Source organism: Muscardinus avellanarius, assembly GCF_963383645.1.
Source record: "Muscardinus avellanarius genome assembly, chromosome: 1".
NCBI lineage: Eukaryota > Metazoa > Chordata > Mammalia > Rodentia > Gliridae > Muscardinus > Muscardinus avellanarius.
The window spans coordinates 238,568,877-238,595,670 of NC_137786.1; the positions used below are offsets into that span (position 1 = coordinate 238,568,877).

A 26,794-nucleotide genomic window follows, 5' to 3' on the forward strand; every position below is an offset into this window, starting at 1 on the left:
AGGCACCAGCACTGAACAGAAAGGGTGGAAAGGATCCGGTGAGGTCAGCCAGGTGCCTAGGACTGTGGCCGGGCAGCCGAGCGCACTGTGTTGCAGGGTCAGCAGACCCAGGTGAGCAGGGCCTGGAGCTCAGAGAGGAAAAGAGCATGATTAGGAGGTGTGACACAGGGAAGCAAGGTTTGTGTGACTTACAGGGCACATGACTTCTCTGGGAAACACACTAAAGGAAATCAGGAAGTGACCAGGGCCTGCAGCACCCCAGGCAGGTATATAAAAGCCTAGGGCTCAGGAGACTCCACACCGCACACCTCCTCTCTACCTACACCTCCCACCACCACCTCGACCACCAGAACCATGGGCTGCTGTGGCTGCTCCGGAGGCTGCGGCTCCAGCTGTGGGGGCTGTGGCTCCAACTGTGGGGGCTGTGGCTCCGGCTGCTGTGTGCCTGTGTGCTGCTGCAAGCCCGTGTGCTGCTGTGTGCCGGCCTGCTGCTGCTCCAGCTGTGGCTCCTGTGGGGGCTGCAAGGGGGGCTGTGGCTCCTGTGGGGGCTGCAAGGGGGGCTGTGGCTCCTGTGGGGGCTCCAAGGGGGGCTGTGGCTCCTGTGGGGGTTCCAAGGGGGGCTGTGGCTCCTGTGGGGGCTGCAAGGGGGGCTGTGGCTCCTGTGGGGGCTCCAAGGGGGGCTGTGGCTCCTGTGGGGGTTCCAAGGGGGGCTGTGGCTCCTGTGGGGGCTCCAAGGGGGGCTGTGGCTCCTGTGGGGGCTCTAAGGGGGGCTGTGGCTCCTGTGGTGGCTGTGGCTCCTGTGGGGTCTGCAAGGGGGGCTGTGGCTCCTGTGGGGACTGTAAGTCCAGCTGCTGCCAGTCCAGCTGCTGCAAGCCCTGCTGCTCCTCAGGCTGTGGGTCATCCTGCTGCCAGTCCAGCTGCTGCAAGCCCTGCTGCTGCCAGTCCAGCTGCTGCAAGCCCTGCTGCTCCTCAGGCTGTGGGTCATCCTGCTGCCAGTCCAGCTGCTGCAAGCCCTGCTGCTGCCAGTCCAGCTGCTGCAAGCCCTGCTGCTGCCAGTCCAGCTGCTGTGCCCCCGTGTGCTTCCAGTGCAAGATCTGAGGCTGTGCCACAGATCTGCAGGCGTGCTGAAGACCCATGCTTCCCAGCAAGCAGCTGTAGCCCTTCCCTTCACCCTGAAGCCCCTGTCCTGCAGAGCTGGCAGCTGGCATCTCCTGGCTTAGCACTTTCTCCCCCAGATCCAGAGGGAAAGAAATGACTCATTGCCATGCGTGGTCCTTATAAGAGGCCCTGCCACACACACCAGGCACTTTTCGCCTCCTCCCACACGCCTTGAAGTGGCTTGAAGGATATGCTGCAAATGACCCACAGGCCAGGGGTGGCCCAAGCCCTGCTCTTGATCTGTGGGAGGCACTAACCTTTCCTTTCCTCTGCCTGCCAGGAGCCGCTGAGCTCTGGCTGGTGTTTCCCATGTAACCTGTCTGACCAAAATGAGTCTATTAAATACCAAATGGGCCCAAGCGCTCCACTAAATGACCTCTGTCCACCGCCTCGCTGTCCTGCGCCTCGTTCCTTCGCCCTCCCTCTCGCTGGGGGGTGTGACTCTAGTTCCGTCGGGAGATGACTGACTCCCTGCTGTCGACACCGCGGCTCCAGGGCCAGGCTCAGTTGTTACTCCATAAACTGCTGTTTGTTAGTTCATGGAGGAACCACTAAGTGTGCGTATGGTTACACAAAGAACGAATGAATGAATGAGTGATGAATTAATGATGCACGCTTCCTCCCAGAGTGCACGGGCATCCGTGCTGGGTCTTAGTTGGATTTATAGCTTGTGTTTGTTGGAATCGAAAACTGCCGCTCGTCCCCCGTTCAACCTCTATCCAGGGGAGAAGGAGGTCATTGCGTGGGTGCCTAGGAAGGAGTCCGAGGGGTGGTCTCTCTGCCCAGCCAGGCCCCGAGGAGCGGAATTGAATCTAAAATGATCTGTTTCAGCCGGGCGTGGTGGCGCACGCTTGTAATCCCCGCGCTTGGGAGGCAGAGACAGGAAGATCGCGCAGGTTCGAAGCCAGCCCCGCCCGCTGGCTTAGGAGACCCTGTTTCCAAATAAAAAAAGTATAAAAAATAGGTCTGGGAGTGTAGCCCGGAGGTAGAAGAGCTTCCAGGAACCCCAGTACCACCAAAAATAAATAAATAAATAAATAAAATAAAATGATCTGTTTCCCTGAGAATCTAAAATGATCTGTTTCCCTGAGATGTTGCCTTCTGAAGGGCAAAATAGAAACTGCTGCTTCCTAGGCCAGGGATGGTGTGGCGGGGCTCAGACGCGGAACCTGCACTCTCTCTGTCTCTGGACTCCGTAAGAAACAAAGGTGCCCTCTGACTACTCACAGACTTCGCAGTGTTGGTCCAGCCAAAGAATAAAAGGGAGCTCCTTCAACCTGATTAAGGCATCTACCCACAGCCGGCCTCATACTGAATCACGAAAACCTGGAGATTGCCCCCCTCAGATCAGGATCAGGAAAAGGACGTCCACATTTGACATGTCTATTCCGCACGGCACCACAGTTGTAGTCTGTATTTGCCAGCATTTCTCCACTGTCATGAAAATATCTACGGAGCACAACTCAGAGGAAGAAGATTTGTCTGGGGCTCAGGGTTTCAGAGGTCAGGTGAGTTCATGATCAGCTGCCCCCAGGCAGGAAGCTTGGGTGCAGGGCCTCGGGTGGAGGAGGAAAAACTATGCCTAGTTCATGGCAGCTGGAGCAGAGAGAGTGAGAGGAGGGGCTAGGAACACACACAGTCCCCAGGGGCACATGCCTGCGACCACTCTCCCCAGCCACGTCCCACTTTGGGGACCAGGTTTTCAACACATGGGCTTTTAGAGAACCTTCCAGGCCCATATTATAACACGGCCACTGTAATAGGATAAAAAAAAAAACAGAAGAATGAGCAACCAGGTTGGAAAAGAAGTAACATGATCTCTTTGCGCGGAAGTGATTATCTTTTATTCCAGAAATCCTACAGGATGCACGCACATAACCATTAGTGATGATTTTAAAAAGAGCTTAGCATGCCGGGCGTGGTGGCGCACACTTGTAATCTCTGCCCTTGGGAGGCGGAGACAGGAGGATCGCGCAGGTTTGAAGCCAGTCTCTCTGGCTTAAGAGACCCTGTTTCCAAATAAAAGTATAAAATAGGTCTGGGAGTGTAGCTGGAGGTAGAAGGGCTTCCAGGAACTCCAGTACCACCAGGAAAAAAAAAAGAGCTTAGCAGGCCGGGCGTGGTGGCGCACGCTTGTAATCCCCGCACTTGGGAGGCAGAAACAGGAGGATCGTGCAGGTTCGAAGCCAGCCACGCGCACTGGTTTAGGAGACCCTGTTTCCAAATAATAATGTAAAAAAGTAGGTCTGGGAGTGTAGCCCAGAGGTAGAAGGGCTTCCAGGAACCCCAGTACCACCAAAAAAAAAAAAAAAAAAAAGAGCTTAGCAGTTGCAGGTTGCAACATCCATAGCAAAATCAGCTGTACTGCACACACTAGCAAAAGAGCCACCCAAAAGGACCTTAAGAAAACAAAGGAATAAAACACCTAGGAGCAAGTGTAACAAAAGAAGAAGCAAAAGGAAGTCACAGCCGGGCGTGGTGGCGCACGCTTGTAATCCCCGCGCTTGGGAGGCGGAGCAGGTTCGAAGCCAGCCACGCACTGGCGTAAGAGACCCTGTTTCAAAAATATAAAATAGGTCTGAGAGTGTAGCCCGGAGGTAGAAGGGCTTCCAGGAACCCCAGTACCACCAAAAAAAAAAAAAAAAGTCACAAATTAACAAACATCACTGAGAAAACTAAAGGTGGTGAGAAAACACCCCATGTTACTTTTCTTGTTATATCTAAGGACCCACTTCCTAATCCGAGGTCACAAAGACTTAACCTATTTTTCCTCCAATAATTTTCTAGACTGGGCCTTGTGGTCGGATCAAGAGCCTATTTGGAGTTTTCTTCTGACTTACTGCTGGTGTTCCTTTGGCCAAGCCGGGAGGTAAAGGCTCACCTTCAGCCGGGCGTGGTGGCACACCCTTGTCATCCCCGCGCTTGGGAGGCAGAGACAGGAGGATCGTGCAGGTTCGAAGCTGCACGCGCTGGCTTAGGAGACCCTGTTTCCAAATAAAAATGTAAAAATAGGTCTGGGAGTGTAGCCCGGAGGTAGAAGGGCTTCCAGGAACCCCAGTACCACCAAAAATTTAAAAATAATAATAATAAAGGCTCACCTTCAGTCATTTGCTGGGTCCCCAGCGTCTCAGGAGCCTTTGTTGAAAGCAGTCTTCTTCCTGAGTTGTTCTTATCTTCTCACTGAAGCTGCCTGGCCAGGCCTGGAAGGCCTCATCTTAGGACCCTCCCTGCTGGTCCCCCGTCTGCGTCTTCCCTTATTTTTATTTATTTTTTTTATTGGTGCGCTGTATTCATACATCATAATGGGATACAAAATTGTGTAGACATACATGTACACATCGCCCAGATAGCCCTACCCAACCCCCACCCCGTTCCCTCCCCATCCCTCCTTCCCACGCTTGGCTTAGTGGTTGACATCTAATATTATAGCAATTTATCCAAAATTAACAATGCTAATCTCACCTAACAGATTCATTTGTCTGATATCAAACTTTTGATCACTTAGAGATAACATTTCAGTATTTCTTTTTGCTTTCTTACCAGAGGATATTTTTTCTTTTTTTTAAAGGTAAAACTATCGTACCTCTTTTTTTTCAGAAAAAATCTATCCTAATATGAAATATGAACTCTAAATACCCAAAACAATCTCGAAAATGAACAAAGCTAGAAGATGTACATTTTCTGATTTCAAACCTTATAAAGCTACAATAATTGAAACAGTGTAGTACTGCTATAAGCGCAGATATATAAACCAGTGGAGTAAAATAAAGACCCTAGAAATAAATTCTTCCATATGTGGTCAAGTTATTTTTGACAAGGTTTCCAAGAACATTTGGTAAAGGAAATAATAATCTTTTGACTAAATATTGTTGAAAAATAATAATTACATGAAAAAGAATAAAATTGGACCCTTACCTAACACCATATACAAATATTAACTCAAAATAGATAAAAGACCTTTTAGAAGAAAATCTGGGTCATAACACTTCACAACACTGAAATTGGCAGTGATTTCTTGGATATGATTTCAAAGGCACAGGCAACAAAAGAATAAACAAACTTCCTAAAAAAAATTTAAAAATTGTACATCCAAAGACAATGTAAACAGAGTTAAAAGTTACTGATAGAATGGGGTAAAATATGTCCAAATGCTATACCTGAAGGTATATTAATATTCCAAATAGAAATCCTAAAAATTAGCAACAATAAAAGCAAACAATACAATTTAGAAATGCAATTTAGAAATAGATAAAAGACAAATAAATAATGAATCTCCAAAGATTTTAATCAATAAACACATAAATATATTCTTCTTTGCTTAGCTGTCTGCTGGATGGGAAATCTTGTTTCTTTGGTTCTGGCGTGTGTTACCTATTTCTGCTTTGCAGTTTATCTCTTTGAGTATTTTCTCTAGCGCTGGTTTTGAAGACATAAATTCCTTCAGTTTCTGTTTGTCATGGAAGCTTTTTATTTCCCCATCTAATTTGATAGAAAGTTTTGCTGGGTAGGAAATTTTTGGCTGGAAGTTGTTTTCTTTCAGAGTTTGGAATATGTTACTCCATGCCCTTCTGGCTTTCATAACTTGGTTTGGGAAGTCTGGAGTGATTGTAATTGATTTGTCTCTGAATGTCACTTGGCCTTTTGTTTTTGTTGCCTTTAAGATTCTCTCCTTGGCTTCCACATTGATCATTTTGATAATTATGTGGCATGTGGATCCTCTTCTCTGATCCTCTCTAAAGGGAGTTCTGTAAGTTTCCTGGACCTGTGTATTGACCTCTTGCTCTATGTTTGGAAAATTTTCTGCTATTACTTCCTTGAAGAGATTGTTGATCCCTTTGGTTTCACCTACTTTTCCCTCCTCTATTCCAATTAATCCTAGGTTAGCTCTCTTAAAATGGGTCCATATTTCTTCAATGTCAGATTCCTGCTGTCTGATTTTTTTTTCTAAATTAGAAACTATGCGTTCATTTTTGGAGTGATCATCTTCTAGGAGCGAGATTCTATTCTCCATGTGGTCTAATCGATTGTTTATACTTTGAATTGAGGCCTTTACCTCAATGATTGCTTCCTTTATTTCTTTTAGACTCTCTCTAAATTCTTTTCCAAGGTCCTGTATTATTTCTACAGTTATATTCCTGATTTGATCTTCTGGAGATCTCTGAATTTCTGTGTTATCAGGTTCTGGTAATATGGTATCGTGGGCATTCAGTGCTCTATTGTTGTTCCTCTTTCCCATGATTTCAGAAGTTTGTGCCTTCCCTAGGTCACTACAACTTCACTTAGGGTGCTCTGTATCTCAAGTCTGTGGTAATCTCAACCACCACTACTCCTTTACTAGGTTGTAGCGCAAAATCTCATACCCAGGGAGTTAATCAAGGCTGCGCGAGACCGTGGGGGTGCCGGGCTGGGCATTTTCCCCAGGGGGAGCTGCGACTAGGGTGTGGCATCTCTGCCACCGCTACTCCTTCACTGGTTTAGACTGCAAAATCTCAGACCCAGGGAGCTTATCAAAGCTGCGCAAGTCCCTGAGAGTGCAGTACAGGGATTTCTCCTTTAGGGGCCGCAATTTCACTCATGGTTATTGTGTGCGCAGATCTGGAGCTGTGGTGGGGAGCGGTGAACTCGCTGTTGCTGCTGGCAATATGGCACCGCTGCCACACCCTCGGCCGTGAGGCTGGTGTATTTCTTTTCTGGTTTTGAGCTCCGTTCTGAGTCCCTGGAAGGCTTGATGAGCTTGGACACTGGGAGTTCTAGGCGTTCTTTGCGCTGGAAGAACTGCTGAAATACACCCGAATGATCCGCAGCTGCTCACTTCAGCTCCTTGTTTACCTTTCCTCTCTGGAGCCTGGTGCTGTGAGGGAAGATGGCGCTGGCGCGGCTCCACTGCCACATTGCAGGCTTGATTTCTGGTCTCTGGTTGTTCTTCTAGTCTTCTTTTTCTCTGTCCCTTGTGTTTACATTTTTTACTTCTCTGCTGATGGTGTTTTCTGGCTATGAAAAGCGCTGATTTTGTGGCAAAAGAGATCAAGTGTTAGCAGGACGCGTAAACGCTGCTTTTCTTGGTCGCCATTTTCCCGGAAGTCCATGTCTTCCCTTACTTACACATCACACTCTCTCAGTTGTTGTAGTTTTGCAGCACATTTCAGAACTGTAGCCATGCTTGTTACTGTCTTCCTTTTCAGTCAGCGGCATCCCAGTGGGTGTGACTAGGGATGTGTGCATCCTCAAGCTCTGTTGGCCTTTTTCACAGCATCCCAGTGGGTGTGACTAGGGATGTGTGCATCCTCAAGCTCTGTTGGCCTTTTTCAACATTGTTGCAACTATTTGGAGTCCCTGAGTGCCCACGAATTGCAGGAAGAGCTTGCTAATTTTGCAAAAAGAAGCCTGGGACTGTGGTAAGGATTCCATTGAATCTGTAGACCCACTTTTGGAGTATCTTAATCCCAATACTAAGTCGCCTGATAAAGTACCATGGGGCGTTTTCTCACCACCTTTAACTTCTCTCAGTGATGTTTGTTAATTCGTGACTTCCTTTTGCTTCTTCTTTTGTTACACTTGCTCCTAGGTGTTTTATTCCTTTGTTTTCTTAAGGTCCTTTTGGATGGCTCTTTTGCTAGCGTGCGCAGTACAGTTGATTTTGCATATTGATGTTGCGACCTGCAACTGCTAAGCTCCTTTTAAAATCAGCACTAATAGTCAGGAATGGTGGTGCACGCTTGTAATCCCAACATTTGGGAGGCTGAGCCAGGAGGATCGCGGTTCACAAACAGCCTCAGCTACTTAGTGAGGCCCTCCACAACTTAGTAAGACTCTGTTTCAAAATAAAGAATAAAAAAAAATAGGGCAGGGGATGTAGCTTGGAGATCAAATGCCCTGGGTTCCATCCCCAGACCTGGCAAAAAAAAAAAAAAATCAGCACTAAGAATTACATGTGTGCATCCCGTAGGATTTCTGGAATAAAAGATAATCACTTCTGTGCAAAGAGATCACACTACTTCTTCCTTTCCAGCCTGGTTGCTCATTCTTCTGTTTTCTTATCCTATTACAGTGGCCGTGTGATGGTGTGGGCCTGGAAGATCCTCTAAAAATCATGTGTTAAGGAAGGAAGGAAGGAAGGAAGGAAGGAAGGAAGGAAGGAAGGAAAGAAGGAAGGAAGAAGGGAGGGAGGGAGAAAGGAGAGGACAGAGAAACAGAAAAATAGGTTTGCTGGACTCCATCAAAAATTAAACTTTTGTGTTTCAAGGGATACTGTCAATACAATGAGAAGAAAACCCACAGAATGGCAAAAACTATTTTGAATCACATATTTGATAATGAATATAAACTAAGACAAATGACCCAATTTAGGACCTAGCAAGTATCTGAATAGGCATTTCTCCAAGGAAGAAAGAGAAATGCATAATAAACATGTGAAAAGGGCACAGTCTTACTCATTAGGGAAGTGCTAGCCCAAACCACAGCAGGCACAGTCCACAGCATTTTCTCCACTGTGATAAAAAAAAAATACCTGACGAGCACAACTCAGAGGAAGAAAGATTGGTCTGGGGCTCATGGTTTCAGCGGTCACGTCAGTTCCGGTCAGCTGGCTCCCAGGCAGGGAGCTGGGGCAGCAGGGCCTCGGGGTGGCCCTGTTAAAAGGGGGATAATAGCAAGGTCGGTGAGGATGTGGACGTCGGAGCCCTTGTGCATTGCTCGTGGGGATGGAGGACCATGCTGCTATTTAGCTGGGGTTTTTGTTTGTTTGCTTGTTTTGTTACAGGGGCTTGAACCCAGGGCCTCACACATGCTAGACAAGCACTCCACCATCACAGAGCTTTCTCAAACAGTTTGGCCGTCCATCAAATGTTAAACATGGAGTTAACATATGACCCAGCGATTCGAGTCTCAGGTACGTACCCACGAGGCTTGAGAACACATATCCCCTCAAAACTTGTCTGGAGACGCTCAAAGCCTCATTACTCACAATATTGCCAAAAAGTAGAAACAGCCACATGTCCACGAACTGATGAATAGACAAGCAAAATGTGGTAAATCCGTATGATGAAATATTATTTAACCACTAAAGGGAATAAAGTTCTGATTTATGCTCCGAGGTGAGTGACCCGTAAGCACTTCAAACTAAGTGAACAAAGCCCGGCCTGCCAGGCCACACACCAAGTGAGTCCATTTCTAGAAAACATCCCAAAGAGGGGACAGGAAGAAGACTGGTTTCTTTTCCTTTTAAAAATTTATCTTAGTCTTTAATTTTTTTCTTTTTTTTTTTTTTTCAGTACTGGGGATGGAACCCAGGGGCATTCCACCTCCGAGCTATACCCCCAGGGTCTCAATGAGTTGAAAAGGGCCTCACTAAGTAGCTGAGGCTGGCCATGAACCTGTCCATGTCCTGTCTCAGCCTCCCAAGTGCTGAGATTACCAGTGTGCACCACCATGCCTGACTTAATCTTTCAGTTTTTATGTTATATATTTTTATTGACAATACATACATGTTTACTATACAACATGATGCTTTGATATTTGTAGACATGACCATATCAATCTATCTAACATGCATTACCTCACGTGTGTGTGTGTGTGTGTGTGTGTGTGTGTGTGTGTGTGTGTGGTGAGAATATTTAAAACTTATTGTCTGCTAGGCATGGTGGTACACACCTGTAATAGCACAAAACAAAACGAAAAAAAAAAAAAAAAAAAAACAAGAAAAGCAGAAAAGAAAAAAATGAAGGAGGCCAGGCGTGGTGGCACACATTTGTAAACCCAATATTTGGGAGGCTGAGATGGGAGAAAGGCAGGTTCATGGCCAGCCTCAGCTATTTAGTGAGACCTTGTTTAAAAATAAAGAAAGAATAGCCAGGTGTGGTGGCGCACGCTTGTAATCCCAGTGCTCAGGAGGCTAAGACAGAAGGATCGCACAGGTTCGAAGCCAGCCTAAGCTACTTAGTGAGGCTCTCAGCAACTTAGTGAGACCCTGTTTCCAAATAAAATATATAATAGGTCTGGGAGAGGCTGGGTGTGGTGGCGCACGCTTGTAATCCCAGCACTTGGGAGGCTGAGACAGGAGGATTGCACAGGTTCAAAGCCAGCCTCAGCTACTGAGTGAGGCCCTCAGCAACTTAGTGAGACCCTGTTTCCAAATAAAGTATAAAATAGGTCTGGGAGTATAGCCCGGAGGTAGAAAAGCCCCTGGGTTCCACCCCCAGTACCACAAAAAAAAAAAAAAAAATAGGTCCGGGAGTACAGCCCAGAGGTAGAAAGTCCCTGGGTTTCAATCCAGTACTACAAAAAATAAAAAAAAAAATAAAAGATAGAAAGAAAGAAAGAAAGAAAGAAAGAAAGAAAGAAAGAAAGGAAAGAAAGAAAAGAAAAGCTAAGGCTGGGGTATAGCTCAGAGGTAGGATGCACTGGGTTCAATCCCCAGAACTGCAAAAAGAAAAAAAGAGAAAAGAAAAAGGAGAGAGAAAACTGTATAATTTGTATAGTTTGTGCCAACTGCGATCAACTTGGCGGGCATTCTGTGATGTGAACTGTCAGGCACGGTAAGAAACTCTGTCCTCATTTCCAAGTGGGGTCTCAAAACGCTGGACTCAGAGGCAGAGAGTAGAACGATCATCCCAGGGGCTGGAGCAGGGGAAACGCTGGGGAGATGTTGGCCAAAGGACCCGGCATCTCCGTCGGGAAGGAGGAGGACTTTCAAGAGCCCTGCTGTACGGCGCAGTCGCTACAGTCCGTAACGTACTGTGTGCACGGAAATCAACAGGATAGATTTGGGGTCTGCGGGGACGGGGGATCGAACCCACAGGCATTTTATCTCCGAGCTACACCCCTGCCTATTTTATTTTTATTTTTTTTTTAATTAATTTATTTTTTAAATTGGTGCATTGTAGTCATATATCAATCACATTGGAGTACAAGACTTGAGAGGATATACAAGCACACATCATCCAATTAGCCCTCCTCCAGCCCCCGTCCCATTCCCTCCCCCTCCCTCCATCCCACACTTCTTTGGTGATTTACCTTGATACATTTGTTTATGTACCTCCTGCATTTTAAAGAGGCTCCGTCCTCCAGTATTACATACCCTCTGATTGATCACATTAGTTGCTTCACTATAGGGCCCTTTCTATAGCTCAACCTCTTCCTCTTGCCCTTTTCCTCCTAGTTATTGCTGATTAAGAGAAGCGTCTGATTTATATTTTCTGCGATATTTCTCTGTGCATGCTGTGTTGCAAGTACCAATCCCACTCTTGATGGTCCCAGTAGTGGCCTGGCTACTCAGTGGACTGATCCGGACCTCGCTGGCTCACGCAGCGGCCTTGCCTCATGGGAGGACCCAGTTCTGGTCTCGCTGGCCCCTGAACCGGTCAAACCCCTAAGCTGGCTTTGGTCCCGACCTTGGAGGCCGCAGGAGTGAACTTGCCTCACGCCAGGCTCCGATGCTGGCCATTGGCCCCTGCACCGGTCTAACCCCTTGGCAGGATTCCAATCCCGGCCTCGGAGGCCCCAACACTGGTAATGCCTCACGGCAGGCTCCGATGCCGGCCTCACTGGCCCCAGCACCGGCCTAACCCCTTGACAGGCTCTTATCCTGGCCTCAGAGGCCCCAGTACCGGCCTTGCCTCACGGCAGGCTCCGATGCCGGCCTCGCTGGCCCCAGCGCCGGCCTAACCCCTCGGCAGGCTCTTATCCTGGCCTCGGAGGCCCCAGTACCGGCCTTGCCTCAAGGCAGGCTCCGATGCCGGCCTCGCTGGCCCCAGCAGCGGCCTAACCCCTCGGCAGGCTCCGATCCCGGCCTCGGAGGCCCCAGCACTGGTCATGCCTCAAGGCAGGCTCCGATGCCGGCCTTGCTGGCCCCAGCACCGGCCTAGCCCCTTGGCAGGCTCTTATCCTGGCCTCGGAGGCCACAGTACCGGCCTTGCCTCACGGCAGGCTCCGATGCCGGCCTCGCTGGCCCCAGCACTGGCCTAACCCCTCGGCATGCTCCGATCCCGGCCTCGGAGGCCCCAGGACTGGTCATGCCTCACGGCAGACTCCGCTGCCGGCCTCGTTGGCCCCAGCACCGGCCTAACCCCTCGGCAAGCTCTTATCCTGGCCTCGGAGGCCCCAGTACCGGCCTTGCCTCACGGCAGGCTCCGATGCCGGCCTCACTGGCCCCAGCACCGGCCTAACCCCTCGGCAGGCTCTTATCCTGGCCTTGAGGCCCCAGTACCGGCCTTGCCTCAAGGCAGGCTCCGATGCCGCCCTCGCTGGCCCCAGCACCGGCCTAACCCCTCAGCAGGCTCTTATCCTGGCCTCGGAGGCCCCAGTACCGGCCTTGCCTCACGGCAGGCTCCGATGCCGGCCTCGCTGGCCCCAGCACCGGCCTAACCCCTCGGCAGGCTCCGATCCCGGCCTCGGAGGCCCCAGCACTGGTCATGCCTCAAGGCAGGCTCCGATACCGGCCTCGCTGGCCCCAGCACCGGCCTAACCCCTTGGCAGGCTCTTATCCTGGCCTCGGAGGCCCCAGTACTGGCCTTGCCTCACGGCAGGCTCCGATGCCGGCCTCGCTGGCTCCAGCACCGGCCTAACCCCTCGGCATGCTCCGATCCCGGCCTCGGAGGCCCCAGCACTGGTCATGCCTCACGGCAGGCTCCGCTGCCGGCCTCGTTGGCCCCAGCATCGGCCTAACCCCTCGGCAAGCTCTTATCCTGGCCTCGGAGGCCCCAGTACCGGCCTTGCCTCACGGCAGGCTCCGATGCCGGCCTCACTGGCCCCAGCGCCGGCCTAACCCCTCGGCAGGCTCTTGTCCTGGCCTCGGAGGCCCCAGTACCGGCCTTGCCTCACGGCAGGCTCCGATGCCGGCCTCGCTGGCCCCAGCAGCGGCCTAACCCCTCGGCAGGCTCCGATCCCGGCCTCGGAGGCTCCAGCACTGGTCATGCCTCAAGGCAGGCTCCGATGCCGGCCTCGCTGGCCCCAGCACCGGCCTAACCCCTTGGCAGGCTCTTATCCTGGCCTCGGAGGCCCCAGTACTGGCCTTGCCTCAAGGCAGGCTCCGATGCCGGCCTCGCTGGCCCCAGCACCGGCCTAACCCCTCGGCATGCTCCGATCCCGGCCTCGGAGGCCCCAGCACTGGTCATGCCTAACGGCAGGCTCCGCTGCCGGCCTCGTTGGCCCCAGCACCGGCCTAACCCCTCGGCAAGCTCTTATCCTGGCCTCGGAGGCCCCAGTACCGGCCTTTCCTCACGGCAGGCTCCGATGCCGGCCTCGCTGGCCCCAGCACCGGCCTAACCCCTCGGCAGGCTCTTATCCTGGCCTAGAGGCCCCAGTACCGGCCTTGCCTCAAGGCAGGCTCCGATGCCGGCCTCACTGGCCCCAGCACTGGCCTAACCCCTCGGCAGGCTCTTATCCTGGCCTCGGAGGCCCCAGTACCGGCCTTGCCTCACGGCAGGCTCCGATGCCGGCCTCGCTGGTTTATTTTTATTTTGAAACAGAATCTCACTAGGCTGCTAAAAATGAGTCTCACTACTTGCCGAAGCTACCCTCGAACCTGCGATCCTCCTGTCTCAGTCTCCCAAGAACTGGGATTGTAAGTATGTGTGGCCACGCCTAGCCACTTCTTAATTTAGGGACTGTACTTATTTACATTTCCACCTCTGTGGACATTTTTGGAGAGGCAATAATATGGTTGCTTATCTTTGCAAATATACTAAAAACCCCTGACTTGATTTTTTTTTGTTTGTGTGCGGTACTGGGGGTGGAACCCAAAGGCTTTCTACCTCTGTGCTATATCCCCAGCCCTATTTCTTTATCTTGTTTTGAAATAAGGTCTCATGAAGTTGTATCGGGTCTAAGTAGCTGAGGCTGGCTTCAAATCTTCATGATCCTCTGTCTCAACCTCCCAAGTACTAGGATTACGAGTGTGCACCACCATGCCCAGCTCCTAAGAGATTTTTTAGTATTAAATAATCTTAACAAATCACGGTGTGCTTTCCATTGGAAACATGTGTTATGGTTGAAAAAATAGGGAATTTGGCAGCCTGGGTCAGAGACCAGGTGCAGGCAGGACTGAGAGAAACCACCTGTAAAAATCAGAGGCAGGTAAGGTGGATAGTACCCAGGGATAACAGTGGAACAGCACAAGGGAAGACTCTTGAGCCGGGCGCGCTGGCGCACACTTGTAATCCCAGTCCTCGGGAGGCTGAGACCGGAGGATCACAGGTTCGCAGTCAGCCTCAGCTACTTAGTGAGGCCCTCTGCAACTCAGTGAGACCCTTTTCAAATAAAGAATAAAAAAGGGGGGTTGGGGTGTAGCTCAGGGTAGAATGCCCCTGGGCTCCATCCCCAGTACCACAAAGTCAACAACAACGAAACAGACGCCACGTGAGCCTCTTCTGCCGGCTGAGCTCTGGGAACAAATGGTCTGAGCAGATCCCACGAGTGACCAGGAGGGGGGACACCGGACGAGAGAACGGGAAGCAGAGAAAACTGGCCAGCCACAAGGGGACTCTAAAAGACAGAGATTCAAATTAAGGATTGAAACCAGACCACGGACATTGGGTCCCAGGCTCAAATCAGGCCAACTGGGGACAGATGAGGGACGCACACACGTGCACGCACGCACATACACACACACACACACACACACACACACACACACACACACACCAGGATAAAAACTGGCTGCCCGCGAGCCTTACGTGTTGGCGTTTCCGGCCCCCTCCCTGCGCGGGCGCCCCGCGGTCCCCTCTTCAGCTGTGGCTGTGTCTCGTGGACCCCAAGGATGCTGGCGTGCAACCCTCCAAAGGCCCTGCAGCTCTCAGTGTTCGCCACAGCCCAACAGGATGTTGTTTCCACTCTTCCCTGGCTCAAATAAACCTCCGGGCTCTTACACGTTCCCTTCTATTGCCCGCGAATTTAATTCTTCAACCTTGAGAGACAAGACCCAGTATCAAGGTCATCTATTCGCCAACTTGCGTTTCAAGGTCAAGATGGTAAACGGCAGCAGAGGTGGGCGGGCTGAGGACTCCGTGCTCATTTTGTTTATAGGCTTTACTAAGCCAGTCCATAAACACTGATTAAGCAGCAGACGAGGCTTTGGAAGTGTCTTAAAGGGCAAGCCTCCCAGCCCAGAAGGCGAGGAGCTTGGGAGTCACACGGCAAAAACAACCTGAACACACTGAAAAACAGCTCTTAGGTCTATGGGAAAACTGGGGTCGCAGGAAAAACTGCCGCCCCCCCCCCAAAATGAGAGAGACGGGCAGCAGACCCAGAGAATCTCAACTCACAGGAGCAGAAGCCCGTGTGGGACCAGGGCCAGGGTGGGGTTGCCGGGGGTATGATGGGAAAATCCTGGATGCTCAATGAGGACGCGCCTGTTATAAACTACCCAGCTGTGGGGTCCCCGCGCTCCAGCAAGCCTTGCCTCCAGGAGCCTGCCTGGGTTCCCACAGTGAACATCAGAGGCAGCCCTGGCCCCCGCACCTCGCCACACATCCCGGAAGGTCCATTTCCACAAATGCTTTTACCCCAGGCATCATGGCCTGCTTTCCACAAAAGTAAATAAATAAATAACAAAATGTACTGCAAGCAAAAAGCATCGTCCAGAGAGAGAGTGAGCGACGGAAGCAGTCTCAGCGGCCGGGAGGCTGCAGATGGGACCAGGATTTAAATCCTGGTCAGCTGTGAGTGGTATACTGAGGCTGGGGTAGAGACAACTGGCTGTTCGCGAATACAGGTGGCCGGTCCAAGACAGAGGCGGAAACTCGAAGAAGAAGGGAGGAATGCCGGAAATGGGACCCACTCTAATGGGATGCGAAACAGCTTCCTCGAGCTCCGGTCAGTTCAGACCGAGCCTGGCCGAGGAAGAGTCAATGGGCCTGAACAGAAACCAACAGGAGCTCCACGCTGGAGAGGAAAGAGAAAAACACCAGAGCGTGCAAGGACTGTGGTGTAATCACAAAGGTGAACAGAATATAACTAATATGTGCTTAAGGTTTCAATGTTAAAGGGAATTTATCTAATTTTTTCATGCTTTGGGTACTGGGGATTGAACCCAGGGGCATTCTACCTTCAAGCTACAACCCCAGCCCTCTTTTGTTTTAAAACAGGGTCTTGCTAAGTTGCTGAGGGGCTCACAAAGTCACTGAAGCTAATCTTGAACCTGCAACCTTCCTGTCTCTAACCTTTAACATTGATGAAATATTTAGCTTAAAAAAGCTTAGGATAATTCAACTTGAGTTAACAAAACCGTAGTTACCCTTTGACTGTGATTCTTAAATTTATTGTATCTGTGGTTTATAGATAACAATAGTTCTATGTATAAGTTGTTTATAACTATAATTCTCCTTATAAGGCCTGTAAGAGTAAGTTCTAGAAATTTTAATGGTAATAGCTGGGTATAGAGGCACACGCTGTAATACCAGTACTGAGGAGGCCAGCACAGAAGGATGAGAGATTTTTGAGGCCCAGCCTCAGCAACTTAATAAGACTCTGTTTCAAAATAAAAAACATAAAAAGGACTAGGGGTACATCTCAGAGGTAGAATTCCCCTGGGTTCAATCCCCAGAATAAAAGTGTAAATGTATATAGTTGTTTATTATCATTTGTTGTTAGTTATACATAACTAATACATTGAATATTAATTTTAAAATCTCAAGCAATCGAAAACTTTGCAGGAAGAAAGAGTGGTTTCCTGATCATGGAATAAGGACTATGATAGTTGTGAATCCAAGAGGGAGTGACAGATTTGTTGTTGTTGTTGTTGTTGTTGTTGTTGTTGTTGTTGTTACTAGGGATGGAGCCCAGGAGCATTCTACCTCTGAGCTATACTCCCGGCCCTATTTTTTTGTTTTTTATTTTGGAACAAGATCTCACTCTGTTGCAGAGGGCCTAAGTAGCTGAGGCTGTCCAAGAACCTGTGATCCTCCTGTCTCAGCCTCCCAAGTACTGGGATTTCAAGTGTGCACCACCACACCCGGCTACCAACTGATTCTTTTTATGAAAATAGAAAAACATGTGCAGTCTCACTCTTGAGGGTGGCGGGGAGCAGTGCCGCCCTGCAGGACTTGAAGATGCGGGGCCAGAGCCCCCACCTCCAGAGACTCAGCAGCTTCTCAGCACCGTGGCCTGGGCAGGACCACCTGCAGAGCCCTGCAGGCATTTAAGAGTTAATGCTAAAACAGGAGGGTCATGGTTCTCGGCCAGCCTCAGCTACTTAGTGAGGCCCTCTGCAACTCAGAGAGACTCTGTTTCAAAATAAAGAATAAAAAATAGGTCTGGGGATGTAGCTCGGAGGTAGAATGCCCCTGGGTTCCATCCCCAGTACTGGAAAAAAAAAAAAAGCTAATGCTAAGCTAGGTGTGGTGGTGCGCGCCTCCAATCCCAGTACCTGGGAGGCTGAGACAGAAAGATTGCAAGTTCAAAGCCAGGTAGCTCTGAGCGTGTGGGGCCCACGCAGGGAGCAGCCCGAGCTGTCCCCCGCTTCCAAGGCATAGACTGGCTCGCAGGCCTTCCTACACACACACACACACTCACAATATGCTCATGTGCACACACCCCCATACACACGGGCACACACTCCTCTGAGGTCTGCAGCCCCCACACTGACAGCTTGAGACTGGCCCCTGTGAGTGAGCCTTGTCCTCTCCCTGGGCAGGGCTGCTCTGGCCAGGGCCTGGCACTGCCCAGAAGCAGGTGCTTTGGGCCCATCCGGGTGGCTTTCCCAGTTCGTGGTGCTAAATCCCCTTGAAAGAGAGAATCACTTAAATGAGCACTAAGGTTGTCCTGTGGGGTTTACGCACAATTGTACCTGTGACCAATGAAGTGGGCCTCGTGAACTTCTCAACTCATCATGCAGCCGACGCTGAGCCGGGAAGTCCCCTCAACAGGTGGGAACCCCTCCGAGATGGTGCAGGCTGGGGTCCAGAGGAGCCGACCCCAGAGGCCAGGATAGCATCCAGGCATTTCAGCAGACCACCAGAGGGCTCAGCTTCCTCAAGAGGACCACAAGGCCCAGGGACGTTCCGGCGATGTTTGCAGAGAGACCGTGCAGGGTGTAAGGGCTTCGGCTCAGTGTGCGGCCACAGCCCGACATGCTTCTCAGTGCCCGGGAATGTGCAAGGCCCCACGCGGGCTCAAGTCTGCAGAGACCTGCAACTACGGGTCAGAGGTCAGCCAGGGCACGGTGACACTCAGGACACAGAGGAGATGGGGAAAGGGTAGCTGGGCACCCTCGCTCACGCAGGCACCACGACAGGCCATCCTCTCCGTCCTCCCAGTCCGTCATCCTCCCAGCCATCTTTCTCCCTAATCTACCCAGACTCCTTGGGCGGCCGGCTGTCTCCAGTCTCTGTGACAGTCGCCTAACTACCCCTCATTCATCCCCCCTGGCATCCAATCACCCGTAGTGGCCTGCTGGACCCCACTGACCCCCGCTCCGCAGGGTACTTGCTCTGCACCCTGAGGCAGGCGCCATGGCCTGCATCCCGAGGAGCAGGGGCACACAGGAGCCCACACACGGTGGGGCTTAGCCACAGACAGTCCATGAACAGAGGGTCCCACGCCCATGGGAGGCCGGAAACCACGCAGGGAGATGCTCCGGGGAGGAGGGTGTGGAAACAGAGGGTTAATAAGACGTCAAGCAAAGAACCACACAGAACACAGGGCTGTGAGGGAGAGTTTATTAGAGGAATCAAAGGTGGAGGCTCCGGGCCTAGCGGAGCCTAAGGACGGCCGCAGCAGGAGCGTCCAGGCCTGCCGGGCTCAGGGTGCAGAAGGCCACAGCTGGGGGAGCGGTGCTGGAGGGAGGCTGCTCAGCCTTCATCCACGGTCCCCTGGTGGGCTAGGGAGGGCCCTCGATGTCCTGGGGAAGCTGCTCCAGAGCCCACTGCGGCTCCTGAGCTCCAGAACCTCGGGCCAGAGCTGTGACTGCGCTGTGACGAGGCGGTGTCTGTCTAGAGCCACCAGGCGGGTGTGGCACAGCCTCAGATCTTGCACTGGCAGCACACGGGGGCACAGCAGCTGGACTGGCCGCAGCAGGGCTTGCAGCAGCTGGACTGGCCGCAGCAGGGCTTGCAGCAGCTGGACTGGCAGCAGGATGACCCACAGCCTGAGGAGCAGCAGGGCTTGCAGCAGCTGGACTGGCAGCAGCAGGGCTTGCAGCAGCTGGACTGGCAGCAGGATGACCCACAGCCTGAGGAGCAGCAGGGCTTGCAGCAGCTGGACTGGCAGCAGCAGGGCTTGCAGCAGCTGGACTGGCCGCAGCAGGGCTTGCAGCAGCTGGACTGGCAGCAGGATGACCCACAGCCTGAGGAGCAGCAGGGCTTGCAGCAGCTGGACTGGCAGCAGCAGGGCTTGCAGCAGCTGGACTGGCAGCAGCTGGACTTACAGCCTCCACAGGAGCCACAGCCCCCCTTGGAGCCCCCACAGGAGCCACAGCCCCCCTTAGAGCCCCCACAGGAGCCACAGCCCCCCTTAGAGCCTCCACAGGAACCACAGCCCCCCTTGGAGCCCCCACAGGAGCCACAGCCCCCACAGGAGCCCCCACAGGAGCCACAGCTGGAGCAGCAGCAGGCCGGCACACAGCAGCACACAGGTTTGCAGCAGCACACAGGCACACAGCAGCTGGAGCCACAGCCCCCACAGCTGGAGCCGCAGCCCCCACAGCTGGAGCCGCAGCCCCCACAGCTGGAGCCACAGCCCCCACAGCTGGAGCCACAGCCTCCGGAGCAGCCACAGCAGCCCATGGTTCTGGCGGTCGAGGTGGGTGGGTCAGATAGAGGAGCAGGCAGAGAGGGAGGTGTGCGGTGTGCAGCCTTCTGGGATGGGGCACTCTTTATACCTGCCAGGTGCTGCTGGCAGCTGGTCACTTCCTCCTGTGTGTCGGTATTTCCTGGAAGTCACACTCGTTTGCTGCACGGGTTTCCTGGCTCTGCTGACCTCCTGCTCTAGCAGTCTTCTCAGGTTCGAAATCTGATCTCTTCCTTGTTGTGTGACCTGCAGTCAGTGCACCCCAGGACCCCAGGTCTGCCTAGCAGGGGCACCCACCATGAGGTCACACGGGCAGCTCTCTGGGGGACAGACGGGAACACAAGAGGCTCAGCCAACCCCTTGGCACCGGCGGGCCCTGGCTTCTGGAGAACGCCGTCCACCGTTCTCCAGAACCCGCACTCACCGCCTAAGGGCCCCCTCCTAAGACCTTGCCATGATTCAAGGGGACTCGACCTTCTCGCTGCAGCCATGTCTCGTGTTATTTCCCTGGATGCAGAAGAGAGGCGGGTGCAGCAGCGGCAGGTGGGATACCGGCAGGCTGACCGAAGGGTTTCAGTCAAATGACAATGTGCACACGTGTTAAGTCTGCAAACGCGGGTGGGTTGCTTAAATAATTTTATTGGTGCATTGTAATTATACGTCACGGAGAGATGCAAAGTGACGCCAACACCCGTGCACGCGGCGCTCCGTGTGTCTCCCTCCGATCCCGCCGGCCCCCTCTCCCGCCACGATATGTGGGCGAGAGCCGAGGCGACGCCTTCGTACGTGGACGTAACACTTTGCTGATCTCTTCCTCGCCTCCTCTTTCCCTGCCTCGCCTCCTCCCCAAGCCCCTTCCATTATTCTACCGATCTCTCTCCCCCTTTATCTGAAGCCCCTTCTCTCTCCGGCTCCCACAGGTGAGACACATCGCCCTTGACCTCCCTGACCGGCTGACCACAGCGTAGACTCCTCCGGCTCCGCCCAGTGTCCTGCAAGTGACTCGCTGTGTTTTGTTCTGAGTAAATTCCATTGTGTATCCGTCGCGTTTTCTTCATCCATTCATCTGCTGATGGACACCCGGGTTAAGTAAATTCCATTGTGTATCCGTCGCGTTTTCTTCATCCGTTCATCTGCTGATGGACAACCGGGTTGCTTCCATGATTGGCTCTCGTGAATCGTGCTAAACATGAAGGTCCAGGTATCGCTACGGTGTCTGACTTCAGTTCCTTAGGCGACGAGGAGCGGCGTGTCTGGACTGCGCAGTGGTTCAACTCCAGTGGCCTGAGGAATCTCCGCCCTGGTCCCCACAGCAGCTGTACTGGTTAGCGGTACCACCAACAGTATGTAGGCGTTCCACTTTCCCCCATCCTCGGCAGCATTGTGTGTGTGTGTGTGTGTGTGTGTGTGTGTGTGTGTGTGTGATACTGGAGATGGAACCAGGGGCATTCAGCCTCCAAGCTACACCCCCTGCCCTATTTTTTATTCTTTATTTTGAAACCGGGTCTCACTGAGTTGCAGAGGGCCTCCTCACTAAGTAGCGGAGGCTGTCCGCGAACCGCGATCCTCCTGCCTCAGTGCCTCCTGAGTGCCGGGCTGACAAGCGTGCGCCCCCGCGCCCGGCCTCGCCGGCATTTATTATCGTTTGTGTTCTTAGCGATTGCCATTCTAAGTGGAGTTAGATGAGACCTTGGGGTAGCTGATCTGCATTTCCCAGATTGCTAGGGATATTGAACTTTTTTTATATATTTATTGGCCACTTATATTTCTTCTTTTGAGAGGTGTCTATCAGTTCAATTGTCCATTTTTTATGTGTTGTTTTTTGTTCGGTGATATGTTTTTTGAGTTCCTTAGATATTTTACATATTAGAGGAGTAACTGGCAAAGATTTCCCCCCATTCTGTAGGCTCTCTCTCCATACTTTTGATTGTTTGCTTTGCTGTGCAGAAGCCCAGGGGCATTTGACCTCTGAGCTACACCCCCTGCCCTATTTTTTATATTTTATTTTGAAACCTGGTCTCACTGAGTTGCAGAGGGCCTCACTAAGTAGCTCAGGCTGTCCGCGAACCACAATCCTCCTGTCTCAGCCTCCCGAATGCTGGGATTACAAGTGTGCGCCACCACACCCAGCTTGCAGAAGCTTTTTAATTTGATGCCGTCCCACTTACTGATTCTTGGTTTTATTTTCTCAGCTTTGCGAGCTTTATTGAGGAGGTCCCTGCCAGCCTGTATGTTGGGGACTTGGTGCTATGTTTTCTTCTAGTAATTGCCAAGTTTCTGGTCTCGTTTCCAGGTCTTGGGCTGTGTTGAGCTGACTTTTGTCTGGTCTCTCTCCTCTGCATGTGGAGACCCAGTGCTTCCAGCATCACTGGCTGGGCGTGCTGCTATTTCTCCAGCGTGTATTTTTTGCTCCTTTTCAAAACCCAGTTGGCTGTAAGTGTGAAGACCTGTCTCCGTGTCCTCAGTCTATTCTGTTGCCCTTTGTGTCTGTTTTGTTACTACAGCTCTGTAGCAGAGTTTGAAACCCGGCGTTGTGATGCCTCCGGGGTGGGTCGTGTTGCTCAGAATTGCTTTGGCAATTCTGGGTCTTTTCTTCTTCCATGTGAATTTTTTCTAGTTCTGTGAAGAATGACATTAGTATTTTGATAGGGACTGCCTTGTATCGAATGGGGCAAGGACAACGGTCGTAAACATTTGCAGTTAAAATCACTTGTGTTTGATCTATAGATTCGGTGCAGATTCAAAATAACAACTTCAGGGCTGTTGTCATTCTGGGGCTCTGTGAAAGGGCATTGGAGGGGGAATTTAATCTGGCTTAGTGGCAGGCATTGATGGGATTCTTGCAGCTAAAGTTAACTAGCTTATCATCCTCTAGAGGATGGATGGCCCCCAACTATTCCCGATCTCCCCTGTGGCATGTGCCTGGTGTCAACGACACAAAGGGAGATAGCCGGAGGGGGGGGGGGTCCAGGAGGAAGGGAGTCCCTTCCTACTACTGTAGGAAGTAGAGGGGAAAAGCTTTCAAGTATAGAGACAGGAGTTCTGTTTTGAAACTGTTTTCCAAATGTTAGAGCTCAGATATGAAAGATTGTTGACAGATACATCCTCAAATTTGATACTAATCTTAAAAATTCACATAGTTACTGATGATGGATTATGATAAAAGCAAAATTTACAAAGTGCTAGTCATAATAAAAGAATTTTTTTCAGAGCACTATGCTGGAAAAGATACTGAATTCTCCCCTCCCTCTCTCCAACTATTAGAAGTCAAAGTAGTCTCCACTGGAGCCACATAGGAAGAAGAACTCAGTTGCCTCCCATGTTCTCTGGTGTGAGCTTGGAGCAATCTGCAGGACCGCAGAGGAGCTAGGAGATGCTTGTGGTGTGGACAGGAGGGAGAGTAGGGGCAGGTGCGGGCCAGACCAAGAATGGGTAGCCCTCCCCTCGATTCATGAACACCCTGCAACGGGCCAGGCAGCTCCCAGCTCATCTTTTCTCCCTGGGCTAGAAAGGTCAGTGCACCTCAAGGGCTGGCACCCTGGTGGCCTTGGACTAGCTGGAGAGCCCAGGAGACACCCCACTACCAAGTGAAACGCTAACACTCCCGGAGCCGGCATGTGGGGTGATTGGTATTAACATGAAAATTAAATAATAGGAAGGTTGGGGTAGAGACATTACAGAGAGCTGACGAGATACCTTGGTCCATCCATGACGTGTGGCCAGAGATGACCAGCTCAAAGACCCCAAATGTCCTGAATCCGTATTTTCTTATACAGGAAATAAAATATAAAATGAGACCGACTTAGAAACCTTGGGTAGTATATGTTGGATTAAAGCCAACAGGTGCCTGTGAGCTCTGGAACACAAGTGCTGACACGAGACAGGGCGCAAACAGGAAGCAGGAAGTCACTGTGCCCGGCCTCTCACCTGAGCCCGGCGGGTACATAGAGGGCCCAGGCCCAGCAGGCCACACCCACACCTCCTCTCTACCCCGCCTCCGACTCACCCACCTCCACCTCCAAGACCATGGGCTGCTGTGGCTGCTCCGGAGGCTGCGGCTCCAGCTGTGGGGGCTGTGGCTCCAGCTGTGGGGGCTGTGGCTCCAGCTGTGGGGGCTGCGGCTCCAGCTGCTGTGTGCCTGTGTGCTGCTGCAAGCCCGTGTGCTGCTGTGTGCCGGCCTGCTGTTGCTCCAGCTGTGGCTCCTGTGGGGGCTGCAAGGGGGGCTGTGGCTCCTGTGGGGGCTGCAAAGGGGGCTGTGGCTCCTGTGGGGGCTGCAAGGGGGGCTGTGGCTCCTGTGGGGGCTGCAAAGGGGGCTGTGGCTCCTGTGGGGGCTCCAAGCGGGGCTGTGGCTCCTGTGGAGGCTGTAAGTCCAGCTGCTGCCAGTCCAGCTGTTGCAAGCCCTGCTGCTCCTCAGGCTATGGGTCATCCTGCTGCCAGTCCAGCTGCTGCAAGCCCTGCTGCAGCCAGTCCAGCTGCTGCAAGCCCTGCTGCTCCTCAGGCTGTGGGTCATCCTGCTGCCAGTCCAGCTGTTGCAAGCCCTGCTGCTGCCAGTCCAGCTGCTGCAAGCCCTGCTGCTGCCAGTCCAGCTGCTGCAAGCCCTGCTGTTCCTCAGGCTGTGGGTCATCCTGCTGCCAGTCCAGCTGCTGCAAGCCCTGCTGCTCCTCAGGCTGTGGGTCATCCTGCTGCCAGTCCAGCTGTTGCAAGCCCTGCTGCTGCCAGTCCAGCTGCTGCAAGCCCTGCTGCTCCTCAGGCTGTGGGTCATCCTGCTGCCAGTCCAGCTGCTGCAAGCCCTGCTGCGGCCAGTCCAGCTGCTGCAAGCCCTGCTGCGGCCAGTCCAGCTGCTGTGCCCCCGTGTGCTGCCAGTGCAAGATCTGAGGCTGTGGCCACAGCCCCCAGAGGCTCCAGCCTGGGCTTGTTACGGAGGCCTGAGCTTCACACCAGAGCAGTGCCTCGCAGTTCTGAACCCCGCCTTCCGGAACAGGCAGCCCCCCCCCCTGTGCTGTCCTGGTGCTGTGGCTTCCCAGATTTGAAAGCAGAGGCTCCCCTCTCACCTGCCCCCACCCTGGAACCCCATGCCGCATTTGCTGTGGTGTATGTATGCCCCTCTTGCTCTCCTCCGCTATCGTAACCCCCTGGCACCTGCTCTCAGAGCCCATCCCCACCTCTAGCTATCTGGACGCGTGGCCCCGTGGTCCCTGAGGCCAGTACCTTCAGAGCCTGCCCACCGGCCCCCACCTGCCATGGTGTCGACGAGCCAGAAACGCCATAAACAAACTCTTCCCTACAATACAAACCCAGCAATAAACACACTCTGTCCCGAACTCTGTCTCCGTGGTGCTGCCTTAGCCGACGCGCTGGTGTGAGCGGAAAGGGCGCAGCTGGTGTCAAGCCCGGTGGGACTTCTCTTCCTGAAGTCACGTGGCAACGTTCACTCAAGGGCCCCTGAAGTCCCGCTCATCTACCTGCTTTGGGGACATCATTCAATACTTGTATTGAATGATAATTGAATAAAAAACCTTCCTTTATCATTTCGTATATGGGGAACCTAAAACATTAAACTCAAGCTAGAATCGGGTGGTGAGCACCAAGGGCAGAAGGGTAGATTTTGATCAAAGATTCAGCTTCTGTTAGACTAGAGGAGGAAGTCCAAGGGCCCTATTGAGAACATGGTAACTATCGTTAGCAATTTTTTATAAAATACAAAAATGTATTTTATAGTTGAAAATTAGTAAGAGTAGTTTTTAAATACTCTCACAACACACCAAAAAAATGCACTAGCCCCTCCACAGTGTAAATCTGTATCAAAACATCATGTTGTAGCCGGGTGTGGTGGCGCACGCTTGTAATCCCCGCGCTTGGGAGGCAGAGACAGGAGGATCGCGCAGGTTCGAAGCCAGCCGCGCGCGCTGGCTTAGGAGACCCTGTTTCCAAGTAAAAATGTAAAAATAGGTCTGGGAGTGTAGCCCGGAGGTAGAAGGGCTTCCAGGAACCCCAGTACCACAAAGAAAAAAAAAAACATCATGTTGTAGAGTTTTACTATGTAATTCTCCTTTGTCAACAAAAGTCATTTAAACATTCATTAAAGGGCTAACAGAGACTGCTCACAAAACATAATAGAATAAGAGATAAATAGGGTAAATGATCTTCAAATTCAATATAAATTATTCCGACATGGAGTTAATATTGGGGAAAACTTTCAAGTCCCGTCAATAACAAACTTCATTTTAAAAAATGGAGGAACTTCTCAAATAGAAGTAATGAAGGTTCATGAATTTTTGATAATCCAACTAGTACATAATAGTGAATCACAAATACTTCAGAAAATACTTAATTTTCTGCTAATTTCACATGAAATACTAATATGGCCCAAAATGGCATCCAACACATGATAGTCTTCTGTAACAAGACAGGCAATCACAGATGGGTCGATAAATGCAATTCATTTACATGTAATATAAAAAATGTCAGTGCTCTGAAGGTTTTCAGTAGACATGTGACTTAATGGAGATTTTTCCCAGGCTGAGCAAAAACATAAAATTTTACATGACAATATAATTAGCTATAGGAACATTCAAAAGCAACAATAAAAAAGCAAATTTCAAACATCTTTAGTAGAGGGAAAATGAAAACACTGTTCTAGTCTCTCTCCAGAAAATAGAATTATGAGCCGGGCATGGTGATGCACACTTGTAATCCCAGTACTTAGGAGGCTGAGACAGAAGGATCAAGGTTCGTGGCCAGCCTCATCTACTTAGTGAGGCCCTCTATAACTTAGTGAGACCCTAAGACCTTCAAAATAAAGAAGCCAGTCGTGGTAGCGCATGTTTGTAATCCCAGCATTCAGGAGGTTGAGACTGAAGGATCGCGGTTCGCGGACAGCTTCAGCTACTTAGTGAGGCCCTCTGCAACTCAGTGA

The 26,794-nt window shown here is 51.5% G+C and overlaps 2 protein-coding genes across 2 annotated transcripts; one reads left to right on the forward strand and one right to left on the reverse strand.

The window, feature by feature from the left end:
- Positions 1-354: 354 nt before the first annotated feature.
- Positions 355-24,753, forward strand: LOC308261756 (uncharacterized protein; the record flags this gene model as incomplete). Its single annotated transcript, XM_080693873.1, has 5 exons — positions 355-1,074; positions 2,505-2,666; positions 19,837-19,890; positions 20,290-20,421; positions 23,827-24,753. The coding sequence occupies 5 exons, from the start codon at positions 355-357 to the stop codon at positions 24,751-24,753; spliced, it is 1,995 nt and encodes a 664-aa protein (XP_080549999.1).
- On the reverse strand, positions 19,113-19,874 carry LOC308269139 (uncharacterized protein; the record flags this gene model as incomplete). The annotated part of the gene is made up of 1 exon (XM_080704315.1): positions 19,113-19,874. One exon carries the CDS (start codon positions 19,872-19,874, stop codon positions 19,113-19,115), a length of 762 nt encoding a protein of 253 aa, XP_080560441.1.
- Positions 24,754-26,794: the final 2,041 nt, after the last annotated feature.